Source organism: Ornithodoros turicata, unplaced genomic scaffold, assembly GCF_037126465.1.
Source record: "Ornithodoros turicata isolate Travis unplaced genomic scaffold, ASM3712646v1 ctg00000746.1, whole genome shotgun sequence".
In the NCBI taxonomy this organism is placed as follows: domain Eukaryota; kingdom Metazoa; phylum Arthropoda; class Arachnida; order Ixodida; family Argasidae; genus Ornithodoros; species Ornithodoros turicata.
Window position 1 is genome coordinate 907,476 of NW_026999400.1, and position 20,678 is coordinate 928,153.

General features: G+C 44.0%; 1 protein-coding gene and 2 long non-coding RNA genes across 4 annotated transcripts; 1 reads left to right on the forward strand and 2 right to left on the reverse strand.

Moving 5' to 3' along the window:
- Positions 1-1,791: 1,791 nt before the first annotated feature.
- LOC135374775 (endothelin-converting enzyme 1-like) lies at positions 1,792-20,084 on the forward strand. Its single transcript, XM_064607700.1, has 2 exons — positions 1,792-1,866; positions 17,702-20,084. Exons 1-2 carry the CDS (start codon positions 1,825-1,827, stop codon positions 19,889-19,891), a joined length of 2,232 nt encoding a protein of 743 aa, XP_064463770.1. The 5' UTR covers positions 1,792-1,824; the 3' UTR covers positions 19,892-20,084.
- Positions 10,953-12,458, reverse strand: LOC135374806 (uncharacterized). 2 transcript variants are annotated; one of them, XR_010417122.1, is made up of 5 exons: positions 12,411-12,458; positions 12,215-12,314; positions 11,942-12,130; positions 11,218-11,340; positions 10,953-11,101 (listed from the first exon to the last, which is right to left on the reverse strand). It is a non-coding gene; the product is annotated as an uncharacterized LOC135374806 (long non-coding RNA). The 2 variants fall into 2 exon arrangements; XR_010417121.1 differs by having other exon boundaries at positions 11,912-12,130.
- On the reverse strand, positions 12,465-14,295 carry LOC135374807 (uncharacterized). The gene is made up of 3 exons (XR_010417123.1): positions 12,867-14,295; positions 12,741-12,769; positions 12,465-12,530 (listed from the first exon to the last, which is right to left on the reverse strand). It is a non-coding gene; the product is annotated as an uncharacterized LOC135374807 (long non-coding RNA).
- Positions 20,085-20,678: the final 594 nt, after the last annotated feature.

The window sequence follows — 20,678 nt, forward strand, 5'->3', positions numbered from 1 at the left end:
CGTTTATTGTGTCTCAATTGAGAGTACAAAAAAAATACAAGATCACGAGGTCAGGCTTGTTAATAGCTTTCGTGATGTCATTGGCCATCATATACGAGCGCAAGAAATGAGCGGCCTGCCGAGTGCCGACGACTCGTCGGCACTCGGCACAGCTGCACTTAACCGAGTGCCGACGAGTCGTCGGCACTCGGTTAAGTGCAGCTGTGCCGAGTTAAGTGCAGCTGTGTCAAGAACTTCCACACCACCCTATCACCACACACCACCACCACCACCACCGTCAAGAACTTTGGCTGACCTCACTCACCCCCTAAGAAGAAGAAGAAGGAGAGGTCGACAGGTTCAGTCGTGTCTGCGTGGGCGCGCCATGGGTTATGAAAGCTATGCGAATGAGCCGCTGCGAAAGAAGGCCGCGAGCCGCCGCCACCAAAGCTGGCGCAGTGTTGCGCGTCGCACTCTAGACGCGCCCTTTCCTTCCCTCCCCGCTCACCGCGCATGCGCGGCGTGCCAGGGCTACAGACAGACCCTTGCGCGATTCTTGCGTATCAGGACTATAATGCTAGCGCATTAAAAAAACAAAATAAAAGTTGTTTTCTTGCGCTGTGTGAGAGAACAGTCCCTTATAGTTGCACTCAAAATAGGTGATATCACCAGACTGCGGACAGACTCCGTGGCACGTCTATATAACGGTTCATATTTCATATTTTATTCAAAATTCATGCCAAATTAACATTTGCAGAACATTGTGTGGTCCAATAGCCGAGGCTAGTGGTGGGGTTCAATGTTACCTTTTGCGTGGAGGGTTGCTACTGGGCAGGACCAGGGATGGGCATAAATACATTTTTTGAGTATTTAAATATAAATACAAAATACTTTGTTGACAGGAGTATTTAAATACTCTTCATAAATAGTTTTCAACATGAGTATTTAAATATAAAATATAAATACGGCATTTAAATACCGTAACTACTACCATAAATACTGTGAGGAAGATGTCATCTGGAATTACAGAAATAATTATGATCAGGACAAATCAGCAAGAAAGAATAGCATTTATTTGTTAGATTATCATGGCAATTTTAATTGTAGAAATTTCTCAAAGACTGCTTCTTTTAGGCATCTTCTGTTCGGCCGTACAATCAGATTCGCAAAGGAGAACAGCATCTCCACAGGTGCCGCTGAGGAAATGCTTGTATTAAATTTGACGAAGATACTTCGTAGAACAATGTAATCGGGTAGTCACGACCGTTGTTCGCAACAACAGTGAAAAACTCGCCATCTAAAATGGTTTGTCGCATGCGCATGCTAGCGCAAACCCGGCATAATTGCGCCCCAAACTCGCCCTTCTTCCCGAAAGGTCAAATGCAGGAGATATGAGTCAGTATATTCTGTATTTAAGAGTATTTATAAAGTATTTACAAGAATAAATAGCCGTAAATTGGTATTTAAATATAATTATAAATACATTTTTCGAGTCTGTATTTAAATACAAAATATAAATACATGTATTTATATTTTAAATAGTAGTTTAATTACAATGTATTTAAATACTGCCCATCCCTGGGCAGGACTATGGTGTCTGAGTCGGACCAGTATTATCTGTAATTTTTGTCGCAGAAAAACGCGAAATTTCTCATATTTTAGCACAGAAGCAAGATATTTTATAGCTGCAGAAAGCTAGGACCGCTTTTAGTGGCCAATATTTGCCTAGGCCCGTGAAGAAGAGGACACCAAGGACGACCCTCGTGTCACGTGAAATGAGCTCCTGTTCCGTATCCATCTTGAGGGAAAGAAGCCGCTTCTCCCGCCGTCACCTGCGCCGTCGTTATGAGCCACCGATCAAACATGGCAAACCCCGATGTGATGTCGGTGAGTTCCTGGGCCTCAGGTTGTGTGTAGAGCTTCGTGAACGTCATGCAGTGAGAGTTATATTGCGAACGCCGTGGCATAAAGGGAGATTCCCGTGAAGAGATTTTTTAAAAAAAGGGCTCACATGGAGGCCTAGGGTGTAGTTCCGTAGACAGGCTTATAGATTTTAAGAATTAGCCAGCGCGTTTGAAAGTTAAATAACACTTTGAAGTGAACGAGGGTGGTATAGCGGATAGGAAACTTCAAGGATTATGAACAAGTGCAGGAAGAAAATTGTTTATGCGCGTTTGTAAAATACCATTTGAAGGCGCTCATCTACAGGCCGTGTGCAGAAAAACATGACCCGCCTTTAGGCACATACCTTGTTGTCTACCTAACTAACGAACTGCCGGTGGCGCACGATGGTGCATTTATGCGTGCGAAATCTGCAGAAAAAGCGTGGAAGCCATACTCAGCTTAGAAAATAGACAGAGCAACGAAAACTTTGGCCTCCGTGCATCAGAATAGGGCAACATGGCGGACGCAGGGCAGTTGTGTTCAAGTACCGCTAGGGGAGCTATCGGTGCAGAAATCGAAACGATGTCCCACATGGATGCTCATCGGTAGTACCCCTAGCGGTGCCTGCACATAACTCTCCTGAGACCGCCATGCACTACCATGCACTGTCATGACTAGAGGGCGGATCTGTATGCACTAAAAAGTCGAGGAATATGCATGCTACTATGCACTAAAATTGGTCGTAATATGCAGTAAAAATATGCCCCTTCTGAGTTGACAGTTTTGACTATATCTTAAGTTACGTCGTACAGCAGTCGAAGTAAAGTTAATATAACGTGACAGCAACATCTTTATTGCAGATAATACAGAGAAAACGTCGTATTCGCAAACACAGAAAAATGCCAGGGTTAGGCAAACGCAGGTTTCAAGGGCTGAAGCCGTTGTAGAAAACGTTTGACACAATGTAGCGTTCAATGTTCTCCTCTGTGAAGTTCTGGCGCCTATCGCTCAAAATATTCTTGTAATTGGAGAAGGAGCGCTCTACATCGCACGTTGTCAGTGGGCCATATTTGTAGGCAGGCAGTAGTCCTGCTGGCACGTTTTCGGGCAGGGTAGCGTTGGGCGCCGAAGCCATAACGTTGCCGACTGCCTTGAGGGTGCTATATCCAGGGTTCTTTTGGAGCACGACTTCGAATTTCCTGAAAACATGCCGGCCAACCAGACTGGTGATTTTTGCCAGCTCTTCGCCAACTTGGTTCACAACGTCCAGGGATTCCAAGAGGGGCAGGCCACCAGTTTCGAGCTTTTGTATGGAGCTTGCGAGAAATGTGAAGTTCCTTTTGATTAGCTGGACCTCTACAGCAAGCAGTAGATCTTTGAAAAGCGTTTGCGCCTCTCTTACTGCGCTGCTGTCTTCCGGATTGAATTTGACAAAATTTTTCTTTACCACCGACACCATCTTGTTTGTATGTGTATACTGGTTCCGCACCTCCTCCGCCACGCGGTTGATACCATGCGCCAAGCACGTCACGTGCACAAGGTTTGGGTAGAAAACCTTCAGAAAGTCAGCAGCCTTTATCATGTAGGCGGCGGCATCAGTGTAAAAAATCCGGAAGTCCTCTCCGCCTCCGTCTGGCCATAACGTCTTGAGGGAGTCATTTACAAATCTAGCGACCGTACTGTAGTTGGTTTTCTCGAGCACGCGACATGCCAGTAGGTAGGGTCTAGAGCTTTTGTCGTCACCGAGCCGTCCAACAATAAGATGTGCCACATAGCGGCCGGAAACGTCCGTCATTTCGTCCGCAGCAGCCCACATTGGGCCCTTTGCAACAGAAGCCCGTATTTCATTGAGAACCTTTTCATACAAATAGGCAAGTAATTCTTGCGCAGAGTTGACTCCGTTGGTAACTTCCTGTAGGTATATTTTTAAAGGCACCTTCTGAGCGTCGGGTGCTCAAGTTTCTTCCACGGATTATTAGCAGCTACGAAAGCTTCTGACAGATCGAAGCAGAATTCGTCGAAATACGGGTGGTACGATAGGGCATGGGCAAGTAGGGGTTGCGATGTGCTGCCTTTCTTTGCCTTCTCAGAAACATGGAACTGCGACCGCACGTGCTGGTCCACCTGGAACTTCCGCGTTGCGTTGACCTGTCGGGAAAAAAGGAAGACGGATAATCGCCTCATCAATAAATTACTTGCGTAAGGAACGGCGGATAATTCCGACGCAAGGAGGCTAAGGAAACAAAAAGGTAGAATAGAAAATAGCGGGTGTGATACACCTTGTGTGTCCCGTACGAAATGGATATAGAACTGGGAAGTGCTATGGTGTCCCATCGACACAAGCAACAGCGTCGAAACTAGAATAGACTACGACGAAGAGAACTAAAAGAGAAAAAGTCACCCACAACAGAACTTGTTGAGGCGCTAACCCCCGGCGCCCAACGATAAAACGCGGAGGACAGCTCTTCTTGAGCCACAGCCACTCATTCTTTTTCACAGCTTTGATTAGCAATATTTACTCGAAATATTTCTGCTCATTGACCAGTGAGGAGTACCATGTCACTAACGCAATCGACGTCAAATGTTGACAGTTGTTCATGCCCGGCTTCGTTGGCCGCTGGTACTCAAATGCAGTTGCGCCTGTCTCTCTAAAAGGGCTCCATCCTTACCTTCTTCTCACGTATCCTGCAGAAGAGCACTTTTCCGTCCGTAGACAGATCCGGGTTTTCTGTCGTCCATCTCTTGTACAGACACGAAGTTGAAGGTTTAGGTCTCGGCAATCCGGGACGACGCTTTCCGCGCTTGCATGCCAGGCAGACGCGGACGCTTGAAGTGACAACTCCCGGCTCGGCGGCGCCCAGGCGACGGACGCGCGTGCAAGTCAAAGGTCATAGTGTCGTCGCGTGAAAAAAATTGAGGAATCAGGCGAAGAGACGGTATGAGTCGAGCAGCACGTCAGATCGTCGGCTTGCAGTACAAAACTATGCCTTTCGAAGTTAGCAGTGGTTGAAAACTGCCAGGCCTAGAGCGGGGAACGATCATGTGGGGTTAGCATAAACCGGTAGCAGTTGCCTGGAGCTCAAATCAATGCGTCATATCGGACACGGCGGAAAATATGCAACAAAAATGCGAAATATGCGGTTATGTACGGAATATGCATTTTCATGCACCTAAAAACCATGTTGAATCGTCTCTACCTGCTATGAAATGCGCTTATGTATCGCCCAGACCCAAGAGCATGTCAAGGAAAAAATAAGCATTTGCATGCGGATCCGCCCTCTAGTCATGACTGCCCTATTCTAATACATGGAAGTCGATGTTTTCGCGCTCTGTTTATTTTTTTACGCTGAGTATGGCTTCCAGAATTTTTTGTAGCTTTCGCACGCATAAATACGCCATCGTACGCCACCGGAAGTTCCTCGGGTAAGTAGACAACGAGTTACATTAAAAAATTCGGGTCACGTTTTTCTGCACACACCCTGTACAGCGACGGCCTTGCTAAGCCTAACAGAGGTGGAGGCCGCCATTTTAGTAAGGAGGAGAAGTGGTGACTGAGGCCACATGGGGAGCAAAACAGGTGAAGCAGTGGTGACAGAAAAGGTGTTTGAGATTTGCAAACCTGGATCCAAAAGGATTTTCAAAACGTTTCATTTCACAAGATACAGGTTATGATGTCTTGACAGTGGAGGAAGTGTTAAGATGAAAAGAAAAATGGGGAATGTGCGCTATTGCAGACTGTTCATGTAGAGCATCCGTGACTGCAGTGTAAGGTTTGGTCCATGATTTTACATATTTCGCTTGTTGGACACTGTTCACGGAGACTGTGAAACCGTCACCGAGGTTAGGTCAGGCCATGTTTTTACGTATGTCACCCGTTGGAGGGTTTGTTCGCGTAGACTGTGCAACCGTCACCAAGGTTAGGTTAGCCCAGGGGCCAGGTGTTTGCTTATTTCATGCATTGGAGGCTGTGTTCGCGTAGACAGTACAACCGTCATGAATGTTAGGTCAGGCCAGGCTTTTACTTATTTCGCCTGTTGGAGGCTGTGTTCACCTAGACTGTGCAACTGTCACCAAGGTTAGGTCAGGTCAGGTTTTGTGTTTAACGCGTTTCAGATTTATGTTGGATCAGCGATGTGCACCTGGAGAGCTTGTCAGTGAGTAAAGCACCGAAAAAGGAAAATAAGACTTATTGTGGTTGATATATTGCATAATGTGAGAAATATCGTAACACTGAGCACTCATCACAGCCTGCTGGAAGATGGCATTTGTCACGAATGGCCTATCAGAAAACGAATTTGGTGTGCTCTTGAGGTGATGATTTTAGTCTAAACCTGTATATATTACGCTAATGTCGTGCAAAGTTCTATCAAATGTCTCCTTATTGTTGCGCCTGCAATCACAGCGCATAGAAACTTTGCAAATGCTACCCCATGCTGTCATTTATGATGAGGCCTCCACTGCGACTCAATTTGGTTTGTGTTGGCCCCTGTGTCCGAATCAGTGTAGTTTAAGCTATGGTTTACTGTCAAGTGTTAGAATTCATTCTGATCAAGCCCCATGTAGCCTATCCAGCAATCAGTATATTTTATTTCCAAGTACTTGGTGTTAAGTAATGTTTGGTGAACTTTCGTGATATGTTCTGACTCAAAACTTCGTAATCCCTACTGTATGTCAGCTCGGGTCTTTCAGCTTCTGGCGCGTGTTTATTACTTTGGTGACCAATGAGATAAATGCCGGGATTTTCTTGTACCTAATCCCCGGGGGGATTCACCTTGCAATAAGAATAGTAACCATTTTCTGACGAAGGGGTCGGGCTATTGACAAGCAGAGGTGGGCGTTTGTCCTCAAGAGCCTCGCCCTCACCTCAGTTTTCTGGGAGAAAAATTTTCCTCACCTCACCTCAAAAAATTTTTGAAATTTTTTCCTCACCTCACCTCAAAATTGTTTTGAAAATTTTTCCTCACCTCAAAAAATGGTTTGAAATTTTTCCTCACCTCACCTCACCTCAGATGAGTTTTTGGGACTTTTCCTCACCTCACCTCATTTTTTTCAAGCTATTTGTGTATTCGATGTGACATTCGCAGGGATTGAAGAATCTTCATCAGTAAAGTCGCGTTGGCTTTGAGTGACTGCCAATGAACTCGTGAAATTGCTTAGTCAATGTAACGTTTTTTTTAGCTGGCAGATTTGACCTAATCAATCACAGAAAATACTTCGTGGAACGATTGTTATACGCGTAAAAGTTGCGCGTATCACCGGTGAGAGAGGAGGACAGTCCCCGCCCAGGTGAGAGACGCAAGCTGCAAAAAGGAAATATCTCCCGTGTACGCGCGTAAAAAGTTTTCAGAAAGTGCGCGTTCCTAAAGTTTTCCTCACCTCATCTCACCTCAAATTTTTTTGGAAAATTTTCTCACCTCACCTAGAAAAATTGGAAATTTTCCTCACCTCACCTCAAAAATTTTAAAAATATGTTCTTCTCACCTCATCTCACCTCAAAATTTTTTGAAGATTTTCCTCACCTCACCTCAAACATCACCAGAAAAACTGGCCCTCACCTCACCTCACCTCAAATATCGTAAGGTGAGGATGAGGAAACCCTCATCCTCGCGCGCCCTCGTGCGGGTGCCCACCTCTGTTGACAAGCAAGGCCAAGCGTGGAACCCGCCTGTATTGTGCCAGATGCACGAATTCCACAAAAAATAAAGGAAGAAGGCAGCTGAAAATCTGGACACGGTGGGGAATACGGCTTGCCGTGTGCAGTGTGCTGGATACGGCTTGCCGAGGATCAAATGTCTTTGGAGTACTGAGTAGCAAATACTGCAAAGAGTATTTTAAATACTTTCAAAATACTTGTCGCACAAGGTATTGAGTAGAGTACCAAAACACCGGAAACGTGTTTAAAATACTGTATTTTGAGTACGTACTCAAGATACGTACAAGTCTGAATTGCCAGCGCGCTGGTGACGAGGCTTCGCCTTTAGCGCTCTAAAGGCCGCTAGCAATCCCCGCTAGTTTCAGATATAGTTCACACTGCGTCAGATGCCAGTTTCCACTAAAGGTAATTTCAGCTGCCGTCTTGCACAGACACCAAAGGTCCTTTAGCTAAGCGCCAGTTTCGTAACTGACATTCCGCCTGTCGTCTGACGTCTGCATCTACATAAAATCTACATAATTTGCTTAGACATAACTTGAAAACATGACCAACAATCTGACAGGAACTTGATTTGGCGTCACCTATACACTCACGGGCTGTGCAGGGTAGCTAGGCCATAGGATAGACTGATAGTAGCAATGAAAGCTGTTGGCATTCCGCTTACCTTCCTAAAGTAGAAGGCAGGAAAAAAAAAAGAAAACAGACATTTGATACCGACTGCTTGTCGCAGCTTTTCAAGTAAAAATGTTACTGCTGCTTAAAATATTTAAAAATAGTATCACTATTTATTTCTTTGTTTTTGTATGTGTGTGTTACTGGATACAACGGAAGCGGGTGCCGAAGAAGAAGCGAAGAAGACGACGGACGAAGCTTGGTGTATACCACTGATCTCGATTGTAAAAGGCTGGATCGCGGATAGGGAGCGCGAGCGTGAAGAAACCGGCCGCCATCTTACGGTGCCCACAACAGCCGCCGCAGCGATCATGGCAACTTGTTGCAATTACGGTCGTACCAACCGTACTCGCAAGGTTACAGGGCCTAAACTTATACAGGTGAGTCACTCTTCATCAAGGAATAAATAGGCGTCCATTCTGTACATTTATTTGACCATTATGAAGTGTTTTTTTGCCCAAAACGAGCACTGGATGCAGGTTGCTTGATCGCTCTTCCGACGTTCAATCGAGCACACTTGCATTTTACCCGGCGGCAAATACAGTTTGAGTGCATAATATGCTTGAAAGAACATGTTACACTACACAGGTAGTGTTGTCATCAATATATGTGCGAACACTCGAGCGCTTTTTTGCATGCATTGCTAGCATGGTACACGGTGTTCTCTGCGGAAGCAAGTGCCACATTCATTTCTTTGAATTACCTTCGCGCACAAGTTCGGTATTACGTCATAATAAGACCACGATTGTCACATTTTTTCATGTATTGGTATTGTTTTGTGCCTTGGTTTGATTTGTGACAAAGAATCCTACGTAACGGTGGTGTGGCGCGACTTGAATAACGGCTTTGTGTCTGAGCTGTATCGTCAGCTTGTTACGATAGTAATAATTTGTAGCGTGTCGTGCTATTTGTAGCAGTTTTAAGGCAAAAGTGGTCTCTCAATACAGGTTTCGTCATGAGGGCTGCCCAGTGAATAATCTGTGCAGTGTGATACGGCTGGATGTACAGGTAAGTATCACGTTCCTCATCCACTGGTTTCTACTTTACAGGAAGGAACAACCTCAGTGCACGCACTGTGGTTAGCCTCTCTCAGTTTTGCATATTTTCTTACATGTTCACATCAGAAACACACCTTACACTTTAGGCTCCTTAACCCAGCAATATAATAATTAGAGATTATAATTCTTTTTATAAGAGTTTCCCATATTCTTTTTAGAATAGTTTTTAATCTTTTTAATTTTTAGAAGATACAGGGATTGTAAACCATGTTTTAAACTGATGTTTTAACATTTGTCCCATGCATTTATTAAACAACATATTCATTTTTAACTGGTTGCACCCAAACCAATGTTCTGATGTATTATTTCCTTTGTTGTCGATGCACCATAAAAGTTGGAATAATCATCATCAATGCAGGTTACTTCACAGCTGCCTCGACATACTCAAGAAATGGGTGCAGAACCTGCGTAATGCCCGCAAACTTTGACTACCACAGCATCTCCAGAAATTAAAGGGATATGTGTCACATGGGATTTTTAAAGGCATTCACAGTATATAATACCTTGTATGAACTGTTGTAGATCTAAGCAGCTTCTACAGTACACTCTCAGAAATTAAAACTTGTCAGGGAACTGTGATAATTGTTTCAGTTAATAGGCATGCACATATACGCTATAAGAAGACAATTATTTATTGAGAATGCACTTCTCTGGCTACTCATGTTGTTTACATCTACTGTTGATCACATTCATTTATCACATATTATAATCTTATATATTATTATTATATTATCACATATTCGATCACATTAAATTTAAAATTTAGCATATATGAGAAAATATCAGTGGGGAAGTTGCTATTCATTGCTCATTCCAACCTAAAATTGAGTGCTACAAATTTAGAGAGCGTACCTGACCATTGTCATTCCTAAAATATATATTGCCATTGTAGCAAGGTCACAAAACAATAAATGCAGCCTTTTGCGACCTCCCTGCACGTTCATTGTATCCTGAAACGCATAAGTGCAAGAAATAAATCTTGAACTTGAATAAACTTGATGTTGTATAAACTTGACATAAAATGTTGAATAATATAATGAATGATATAAAATATTGAATAAACTTGAACTCTTATATTCTCTTTACTCATCATCAGTGATCTTCATTACAAAAGCATATCGTGTTAGACTTTTTTGTTTGCGTTTCACAGACTGGGTACACGAGGGCCAAAATGACAAAATCACAACTGTTTCAACCTCCAAATAGTCCTGTTGCAATTTGAAGACCATACGTGGAGCTGCATTGTTTGGAACATGCTCCACATACACTGTAAGAAAATATTCCGTTTCAAAACGGGAACGAATGCTGCTATCCGTTGATGCCAGCCAAGTGCCCGTAGTCTTCCGTTACGGCTCTGATGGTAGACGGCGAATGTACAGGAATGCATCCGTAACTGAGAAAAACGGTGTTGAGTCTGTTGTGAACAGCCAACGGCTACCACTCAGTAAATAGCACATCATCACCGAAGTGCCGTTTGGGCAAGGTACTGCTATATATCAGTAAGTATAGGAAACTGTACTCGTGATGTGCCTCTTCATTACGGCAGCAATTCACTAATTATAATGACGGGGCGCTGTCCAGTAATGAAACGATGACTCCGCTTCAAAACAGGGATAAATGCTGTCGGCCATGATGCTAGCTGGTTTCCTGTTGTTTTCCTTTACAGTCCTTATGATCAATGTGAGATGTCCAGAGATTTTGTTTCATTGTTAATTGTTCAATTCTCATGTTTTGTGTGTCCAGAGAGGATAGCTTTTCAATAATAACCCTTTATTTTGGAAATTACTGGAAAGACTACAAATAACTTGTGCATGACTTTGGTGGCGGAACATTTGACCGCTATGTATCACATGAGCTGAAAAGAAAAGAAAGTATTAGTGAGCCCCCTTAGTCATAATACTTCCACGACAAATTAAATTATTTGATGAATAAAGAAATGTAATATGCTCGTAGGAAGCATTTACAACTTACATGTTCCCACTTCTTGCTATGTTCATCTGCTGCCCTCACTGCCTCACGCATTTATGTATGTAGCCCTCTTGATTTTTTTATGCCTGCTGGCTCCCTTCGTTCTCAATGATACCAACCAGGTGCCTAAAATCACAACCAGTTAATAAAATTTCCTTATGAGTATTCAAAATAATTGATTGCATGAAATATTCGTAGTTTCACATGGTGTAATGATCAGGACAAACACTCCATTTCTCTACCAACTATTCCAAATAAGTTTATGAAGAACACTACACGTCCACCACTGCAAGTGGCACAACACATTTCTGAGCACATAGATAGGATTTTTGTTTCATCCGTGAAACATGCTTATCAGCATAGTTCAGCATGGCAGAGACATCACCATATGTGAAGCATATGAATGTCTCTGAAAGGTTAGCAGTTGATATGGCCTCTGCTATACGTATGTGTTACATCACCTGCTGTATTTACTGCAGTATGTATCGTACCAGCCGAGTAAATATGTAGTATAATATAAGGAGGGTTCTTGCGAGACAGGCCCGCAGATACTACTACTACATGACGTGAGTTTCAAAATGCTATATTTTACCTGTATGTGATATGCTCTCCTACAACATTTCAATGCATGTCACAACATTTTTTTTTTATATCTGCTGTACTCTATCCAGGTAAGCCATGCAAACAGCAAATATACCTGTGAATAAATATCAGGAGTGCCTCCCACCTTCAATGGATATGCAGGGCCATGACGCTGCCATGTGTGCCACTTCCTGTCGTTGAGAGGGAAGCAGAACATTGTCTGCTTCCAATGCATCAAGTACTGTCTTGCTGAGGCTCTCCCAAGGGTAATAAATTCGTGAGAGCAGAGGCATTTGTGGGATTGGTGAAGGTGCACTCACACATGTTGACTGATCTAAACAGGAAAGCAGAACAAAAAATGGCACTTAAAGCCCCAAGCAAGAGGGCAAAGTGGCATCTGGAGATGTATGCACTATACCTTGTTTCCATAGTCCATTTTTAACAATGAAAATGTCATCGAGGCATTTCTCAGCACCAGCAACCATACAGCGAAGTGATAACTCATCCACTAAATACACCTAGAAACAAATAACTGGTTTTACAAAGATTTTTAGAACAACAATGCAATTGAAGCTCATACGAGCATTATAAACGTTATAACAAAAGTGGCATACCTGTATGTCGCCTTCCTGACAAATTCGATGACCCACAGCAACTCTGATTAGTTCCTCAAGACATGTTACTGACACCAAGTTTTTCGTTTTGTGATCTCTACTCCTGATCTTCAGAAACGCCTAGTAAAAAAAAGAAAGAGAAAAAGCAGCGGCAATGAGCAAGCTTTGAAAACCACACACATATGTAGCAATCACTGTAGCACGCATAGGGAAATATATGTACCTCTCATATGGAACTTTCTGTGTCAGAAAACTAGAAGTTAGTAAGCGAAACCAGAAGCATTGTATATATTTGGCAAAAATTTGGTTAAACAGACTATATATATGTACCTCCATAATCATGGTTGAGCAGTGATATTCTGGGGGAGACAACAATAGAGTTTATTACTTCATAAGCTGAATATGGATGACTGTCCATTAATTCTGAGGGTCGCACACAACAATATTCACTTGTACCTGAGATTCAAGATGGTATAGCATGAGGTCTAGTAGGAAGGTTGATGGCGTTATGCGAAAAAGAAAAATTGGCATCACCTCCGGGCCAGTTTCCACAAAGATGTGTACCAGTTTCCCATAGCACAGGTTGTACTCGTCTCTGGAGACCACAAGGTAGTGTCCTGTTGTATGTTGAGTCCCATGGATAGTGACTGTCGAAGCACACAAGAAGGGACTGTCAACTCACAGTGCACGATGCATCTGTAATGAGGTGATGTTTTCAGCGTGCAATATGTGCTTCCTCACTGTCCACACTGCTGGCTGCAAGAAGTCAGAGAGCAAAACTTTTGAGACAATACTTTTTGTGTTGAATGTGTTGGCATTTCGTCAGGATGACACCTGGAGGAATTGGTTCTATAGTTCTTAGAAGCAGCATTAGGTCCCTCTATGGTGCAAGGAACACCACTTGCAAAATCTTCATGTGATAGCAGATGGTCGAAAAGAGCTCGACGAGATGAAAATTTCTGCAGGAACAAAGTGCACCCGTATACCACCTACCAAGAGAGTGCAAAAAGGGATCCATTTATGTACAGCCTTCAGCTGTGCGAGCAGGAAACTGTTACTGGTGAAAATTTTGACGCCGCTTTGACTAGTAAAGGTACATTTGTCTGGAAAGACTGTGAAATGTGACCTCTTTGATGAATTGTAAACTGTAGAGGATTGCAATTTTGCAGACAGGAGGCCTTCCTATAGTGCAAATGCAACAGATTTCAATGGAAAGTATAACAGGCCATATCGGAATGATATCCACTTTGGAGATTGGGACACCTTCAGGTGAACCTTCCACAACAGAGGAATTCTGTTTACTCCAGCTCCAAGGGGGAAAATAGAGTCACAACATTTATCAATTTTTAGTGCGAGATCACAGCAAAACACAAATTATTTCAGTAGCCTCCCCCTGAATAACTAAAGGTTAGGCAACTCTTTACGTTTCTACTCATGATCCACACACAGTGACACACACAGACACTGCTCTCCTGCTGTTGCACACCGTTGCTGAAACGCGTCTGCAACGAAACAATTTTTTCAACCATGCATACAAGTGGTGCTTATTTGACTTGGTATAGTAGTGGAACAACGAAACAGAGTTTCAACTCACCTTTGCTTTGCGGGGGTACAGTCGGCCAAAGACCAAACACTAGATGCACTTCTAAACACTTAAAACTTCACGGAGCGTCTCATGCGTCTACGAGGAAAGAATTTCGCGGGCTTCCAGTTAGCAGTTAGCGGCTCAGGTGACAATGCTGTATTGCTCCGCGCTGCGCACTCGCTGACGGCGAGACGCCGGCGTCCTTGAGCCTGCCACATTCATCCGAGCAAAAAGTTACGCCCGAATATCGCGATATCAGTGTTGGATCGTTTAAAAACTGTAAATATGTGCTTCGCTGAAGACATGTATCGTCTTCCATAATTCTGCTAGTATAATCGTGACGTGGTCTGAACAAAATATTTCATTTTCAGCGATATTGTTCTACTCATTCCTGGAAAAGACGACGGGATAGCAACGGTTCATGTGCCGCTACGGAATTGGAGCAGCAATGAAAAAGAGAAGCTCTGGTTCCGTGTGCGCTTTTCCGTAAATTTACGGTCTTTTTTAACAGTGTAACAAGCATGACAAAGTCAGCACTGGATAGCAGGACCCCGTCCCCAAGCAGCTTTTCACACGCTGCAGTTGTATTCAACAAAAGCATGTGAGTGCTGGAGAAGGACATTCAGTTTGGCACAACCGTGCCTGCAAATAATCAGAACAAATAAAGGAAGAAGCAAACAAACATAGGAGGACTGTACTTCAAAAAGAGATAAGTCCTGTGTCTCAAGGACGTGTTACCACTTTCTAAGTAACTTAATTGATTAAGCTTACATCACTACCTGATTAACTGTCCTAACGAGCGTGATCTAATTGCGTGAAGTATTTAGGGCTGCTTCGGTGTGTCCATATTTGCGAGGCAAAGCACCGCTGTCGTTTACTAAAAGACTGTTTCTGCGGCGATGCTTGATATAAATCATACTAAACCCATACACGACTAAGACAACGGCTGTGATTGTACAGTACGAACTCTTTCTGCCATGCGAGTATATATCATCCCGGACCGTTCTTTATGGAACAATTTTTGTCCAGAACGCAGCACGGGGTATTACATACATGGTTGTCGTTAACCTCACATCGTTTCTTATTGAAATATTGGCTGGGAAACGTACTGTAGTACAATCCCCAGCGCTGCACTGCCGTGACGGTCTAGTTTCGGAATGCAAAACATAACGTAATTAAGAATCGAACGACAGGACACCTGTGAAACACTGTTGGGATACATCAGTATACTGGCACCTTACAAAATTGTGTGATGACAAACAACGATCAACGCCTGCAGCGCAATAAATACTCACAATCTCCGTTGCCTCCCATTGTTTTCTATGGGCGCACACCGCGTTTTAGGGCCTCCCAACATGGCGGCCCGAATGCACGCCTCTCCCCCACGAGCCCCTCTCCCATGCGCGATCCAGCCTTTATACATAGAGATCAGTGGTGTATACATGCGTTCATAGTGTATAGATGATCGTTTTAGGAAGCGATTTCCCGAGGTTACTTTTTCAAGGTGCCACGAAAGTAGTGTAAAAAAATTATTAATAAAAATAATTCCAGGTTTACGTCGCGTGAGAACTGAGATCATGAGCGACGCCATAGTGCTCGGTCTGTGGATTAATTTCGCCTACTGGAGGGTTCTTTAGCGTGCGTGAAACCTCACACACCGGGCGCATGCCTTCACGTCCCTCCCGGGGACGGCGTGCGCATACAATCCGTACCCGCCACCGAATCGCTCCAATTCTCGAGCAGAAAGTATAGGCGGTGGAGTTTGACTTTTCATGACCCTCCCTGTGAAGTTCATGCCATGTCTGTTATGCAGAGTGCTGTGTAGAACGCTGTGCGTTGAAGAGCGTACGACAGGACAGTTGTCTGTGTTAATAGGATGTATTAAATTAACATAAGTTGAAACTAGTTTCATTCCTGACGGTGATGAGGACGCCCGTACACTAGTTGTAACTTAGCATTTTATAGAAAAGAAAAGAATGCATGAGGTAAAAGTTGTAACCTGGTTGCATGATGCCAAGTTCTATTTGCGATACAGACCGCTGGTGTGCATAAGTTATTATCAGCCGAATTATTTATTTCTGCTGGATAAATTGGCAGACTTAGTAACATTTTTCAAGGGCTTTCAACTCTCTTACTATCAATGTTCCACACCTGAAACCTCACGCCTCTCAGCACAGGCTTCGCGCGATGGCACACGATCGGCTAAAGGAAGCATCAGTGAGAGAGGAGCCCGCAGCTAGAACACAGTGCTATCGCCTTTGTCACCTTCACAAGCTTATCTCTTAGCGGAAACCAGCAGGCTATTTTCGCCTTATCATGCTGGAAGCTGAAAAATCAGCACGCCGGATGAGCGGCGATTGTCAGCGGCAGTGTTAAATTTTTATGGATAACTTCCGAAAACCGCTTACTTGAAACGGTGTGACCGAAACCTTGAACTTTCTACTTGAAGTAATAAAAGACCTTTTCCTCACTTTGTAGATTTCTCTCAACCTAATTAGGTCAAATGTACTGAATAATGGAGTGCAATGATGCATATTACTGATTTAGGTGGCAGACACTTCTTAGCTAACACGTTACAAGTTTCAAATTTTTATCTTGTCAACTGTCCCGTTGTCTTCGTTTCAACTTGACAGTATCGCGTACAACGGCGTGTTTGGACATCGAAACACTCGCTACACTTGTTGTTACGCTGGATAAGTCACCGAAGGCTTTCAACACCGTCAACTTAGACACTGTCCCTCAGTGACCGTCGCGGCACCGGGAGCACATTGTTCATGCTTGAAGTTGTTCAAGTAACGCAGATATTTTCGCATGCTCGTGGACGCCACGGTATCGCTGACCCTGAGGGGCGAGCAACAGAAATCGACCGATAAGTAGTGAATAACTACCGACCCGCACCTCGCATGTCTCTCTCGAAAAATGCAGTTGTACCCGTAAAACTATTTATTTGTGTATTCCGTGTATCCAGCATTGCCCGCAGCGTATGGTTGACCACCAACAACAGCCTTTTCTTGGACAATAGTCCACAGTAAGATCCACTTTAACTGACCACTCGGCCATATTATGTCAGAATAACGCCACGCAAGCAGCTTCCATAGATTCCGGTAGTCATGTCGCACAAGTTGTCAAAATCAGGTTGCGAGGTCCACTGCTATAGCCTGTATCTCCTTCGTGACACGCGCTGTAAAAAAGTTCTCCAAGATTTCAAGTCTACATATCCTAATGTACCTGTCATCCAAACAATTTCCACCTACCTTCGGAACTGTCGGTTCCCTGAATGTCGGAACTGAAGTTGTCGAATGCATGCACGTGAGGGGAGCTACTTCTGCAGCCGATATCTCCCACGTTATTCGCGTTATGAAAAAGTTCTCGCGGATTCTGGGACTTAAGGTTCCCTAGAGGTCACCTTTTCCCCCATAGAGATCAATGTGTTAGCGATAGTCATTGGGGAACCAAGACGAATGGTGCTATCGCCATCAAATTTCGTGAAGGTATAGTCACCATGAACCCTTCACTTCATATCCGGGAGAACTTTGCCGTCCTTCATTACACAATTATAGGCAACATTGTCTGCCGAATACATTATTTCTATGGGGCCTGTCCTTCAATCTTCCCCTGATGCCCAGGCGAATGTGGTGAAGTGTGCTTTACGTTTTGGCACAGATTGTTGGGAATGACGAGCAAATGTGTTTTTGTGTCCTTCTAGGAGTTTGAACGTGAACAGGAGCCAGTGGCAGACACAAAAGAAGGAACAAGCGCTATCGAACAAGGGCTATTCATAATAGTACTCTACGCTATAGGAGCACTGGCACTTGGAGCTGGTATCGCCATCATAATCTTCTATCGAAAAGACCGACCACCTGTGGATAGAACACCTGCGAATTACACAGAGGACAACGAACTGAGGACTCGTGCAACTCCATCCCCAGAAGATGACGAAGAGGTCTATGAAAGAAAAACACTATGTGGCACCGACGACTGCAACTACATGCGCTGGCTGATCAGTATGTCTGTCGACACGGCAAAGAATCCATGCGATAATTTTTTTACCTATGTCTGCGCCGGTGCTATGGAGCATTTCAAAGGGGTACCAAACATGCTATATTTCGTGACCCTCCAGAATATGCAAGCGATTGAGATGTGGTTCAAAAACGCCTCTCCTCCGGCTCAAAGACAGAGCGCCTTCCAGAAAGCAGTCAAGTTGTATCAATCGTGTCTCGAAGATCCGCAATCAAGCAAGCCAGGAATACGTGAAATTCTAAGAAATTTAGGCTTGTCATTGACACAAGAGTTGAACTTTGAACCGCTTGATATGCAAGTGAGGTTTCTGTTTGAAGGACATTCGGCGATATACATCATGACTCCAGCACCGTCTCGCAGCCAGAACGACATCTTCCTCGACGTTCGTGTATCTACTATTTTTGATTCGTTTCGCTCGGTTAAGCCTGGCAGTGCAACGGAACGCAGAATAATTTATCAAAAGGTGTTACACTGGGTATTCGAAGGTTTAAATCTCGACGACAAGGTTATGGATGACGTTCTACAAGCGGAAGACGAAGTGTACGTCGTCTCCAGCAACCAGACGTACGGAGACAAACGTTACAGATTTGGAATGTCTAACATCGATTATTTTGCCGGCAAAGACCGGGGACTATCCGAACGGTGGAAAAAGAGCCTACAAAAATGGTCAAAGTCGCTCTTCCCTGGAAGATATCAAATTCAGATGACTTTAAACGATATACACCTACTCTATAATTTATTTGGCAGCAAAGCATTGATAAGCACCAAAGACATCCGGACATTTTTTGCATGGAGAACAACGTGGTACCTCTATAATATATCTGGAGTAACCATGGCAAATGAGAAGGCCGGTGAGATAGCCGACAAATGCCTAACTGACGTCTTATATTTATTCAAGATTGTAGCGCCGATGAAGACGTTGTTAGAGAAGGTAAACCAGTCAACAGTAGATACTGTAGAACGGATGACGAATAATATTCTGCTTGGGATCGAAACGTCATTCGGAACATCGAACTGGCTCGACGGTCCTACACGAAAGGGGGCCTTAAAAAAGATATCTCAGTTACACAAGAGTATCGGTTACCCTCTTGGTATTTCATCGGAAAAAGCGGCTGACGCATATTTGAGCAATGTCCCAGACATGACCGACAGTTACGTTTCGAACGTCGTGAAGGTGACAGAGCATCAAACGTCCACTGCTATTGATATGTTGAGGAGTAAAGACGTCCTCAGCGCGTCCATCATGACTCGCTTGATAGCCTTCATACCGATGTATTCGGCAAACGCGCCGTACAATGCGCTAAGCAACGTGATTTATATTCCTCCAGGCTTAATGGTCCGGCCAATTTTCACTGATGGCGGAGCACCTGCATTGAACTACGGTGCGCTGGGCGGGATACTGACACACGAAATTATGCACGGCTTCGACAATACTGGAAAAAAATACGACGGTACAGGAAAAAGAACAGGCTGGTTTTCTGAAGCCAGTAACCGAGCGTACGCTAACCTCGTTCAGTGTCACAACGTCAGCATCGAGAACGCCCCAAAGGCAAGACACTACGCGGATTACCCGGCCGAGTACTTAGCGGATACGATGGGCAGAGGGTCAATACTGAAGGTGTACAGGAAAGCTTTTAAAAAATCGCCTGTGAGTCTGGGACAACTGAAGGGGTTGACGAGTGACCAGCTCTTCTACGTGGCTTGGTGCCTGATGTGGTGTGGAGAGCCTCTTCCAGATAAGACTCATCCTCGCTCTGACGAAAGGTGCAATGTTCCTCTCATGAGTTCTGAACACTTTGGCGAAGTGTTTAACTGTCCTCCGGAATCGCCAATGAATCCGAAGAAAAAATGTCCCTTTTGGAGAACGCTTCTCTGAATGAAGGTTCAGAAACCGTGCACGTTGCTGAGCGTAAAATGAACAGTTCAATGAAGGAAAGTGGTTTATGTTTCGGTACGTTTGGAAGTACCGTGATATTGCTTTTCTCATAAAGTACTTAAATGGCGTTTTCCGCATGCTCTACTGGCTTGTGTACTGCTGAAATGAAAAGGTACCATTTTCTGCGGACGGATTCTGCTTTCTGTGTGGATAATTTAGCTTTCAAATTATTCTTAGTTTCATTATGTTCTTGGGAGTATACTCAAGTCTGAAGTAGCGCTTCTGTAGTATTGAAGTGGCTTCCATAAGCACCTCGGTCGGCCTTAGCTTTAACGCGGACTGATGCTTCGGAACTCGAGAAAAAGGTGGAAAAATTTTGCAAAGTACATGTTACGTTGAGTTACGTGACAATATGCCACGCGCTATTTTGTACACTAGAGGAGTAAAGTGGTCTCGCCTGCCCGTGTAGTATACTGGGTGTCCTAGAAAAAACGTGTCATTGAACAACAAAAAAATGCCAAATAGGATCGTGATATGACGTGACTGAACTCAATGAGTGAGTTCAACTCTCTTGTCCATTTCTAGTGATAGTAGCCTGTGTATGGTGAGTGATTTGCCCATTAGTGATGGTAGACCTGTCAGGACGCGGATTCGAAAAGCAGTGTTGCCTTTCTCATAGGAAGTCGCTAGTATAGCAACGTTTGAGTGCAATTTGTTGGCATCAAAAACTGCATGGCAGCTTCGTTTCAGCGCTCAGTTTGTTTCAGCGTTCCGTTACGTGTGGATG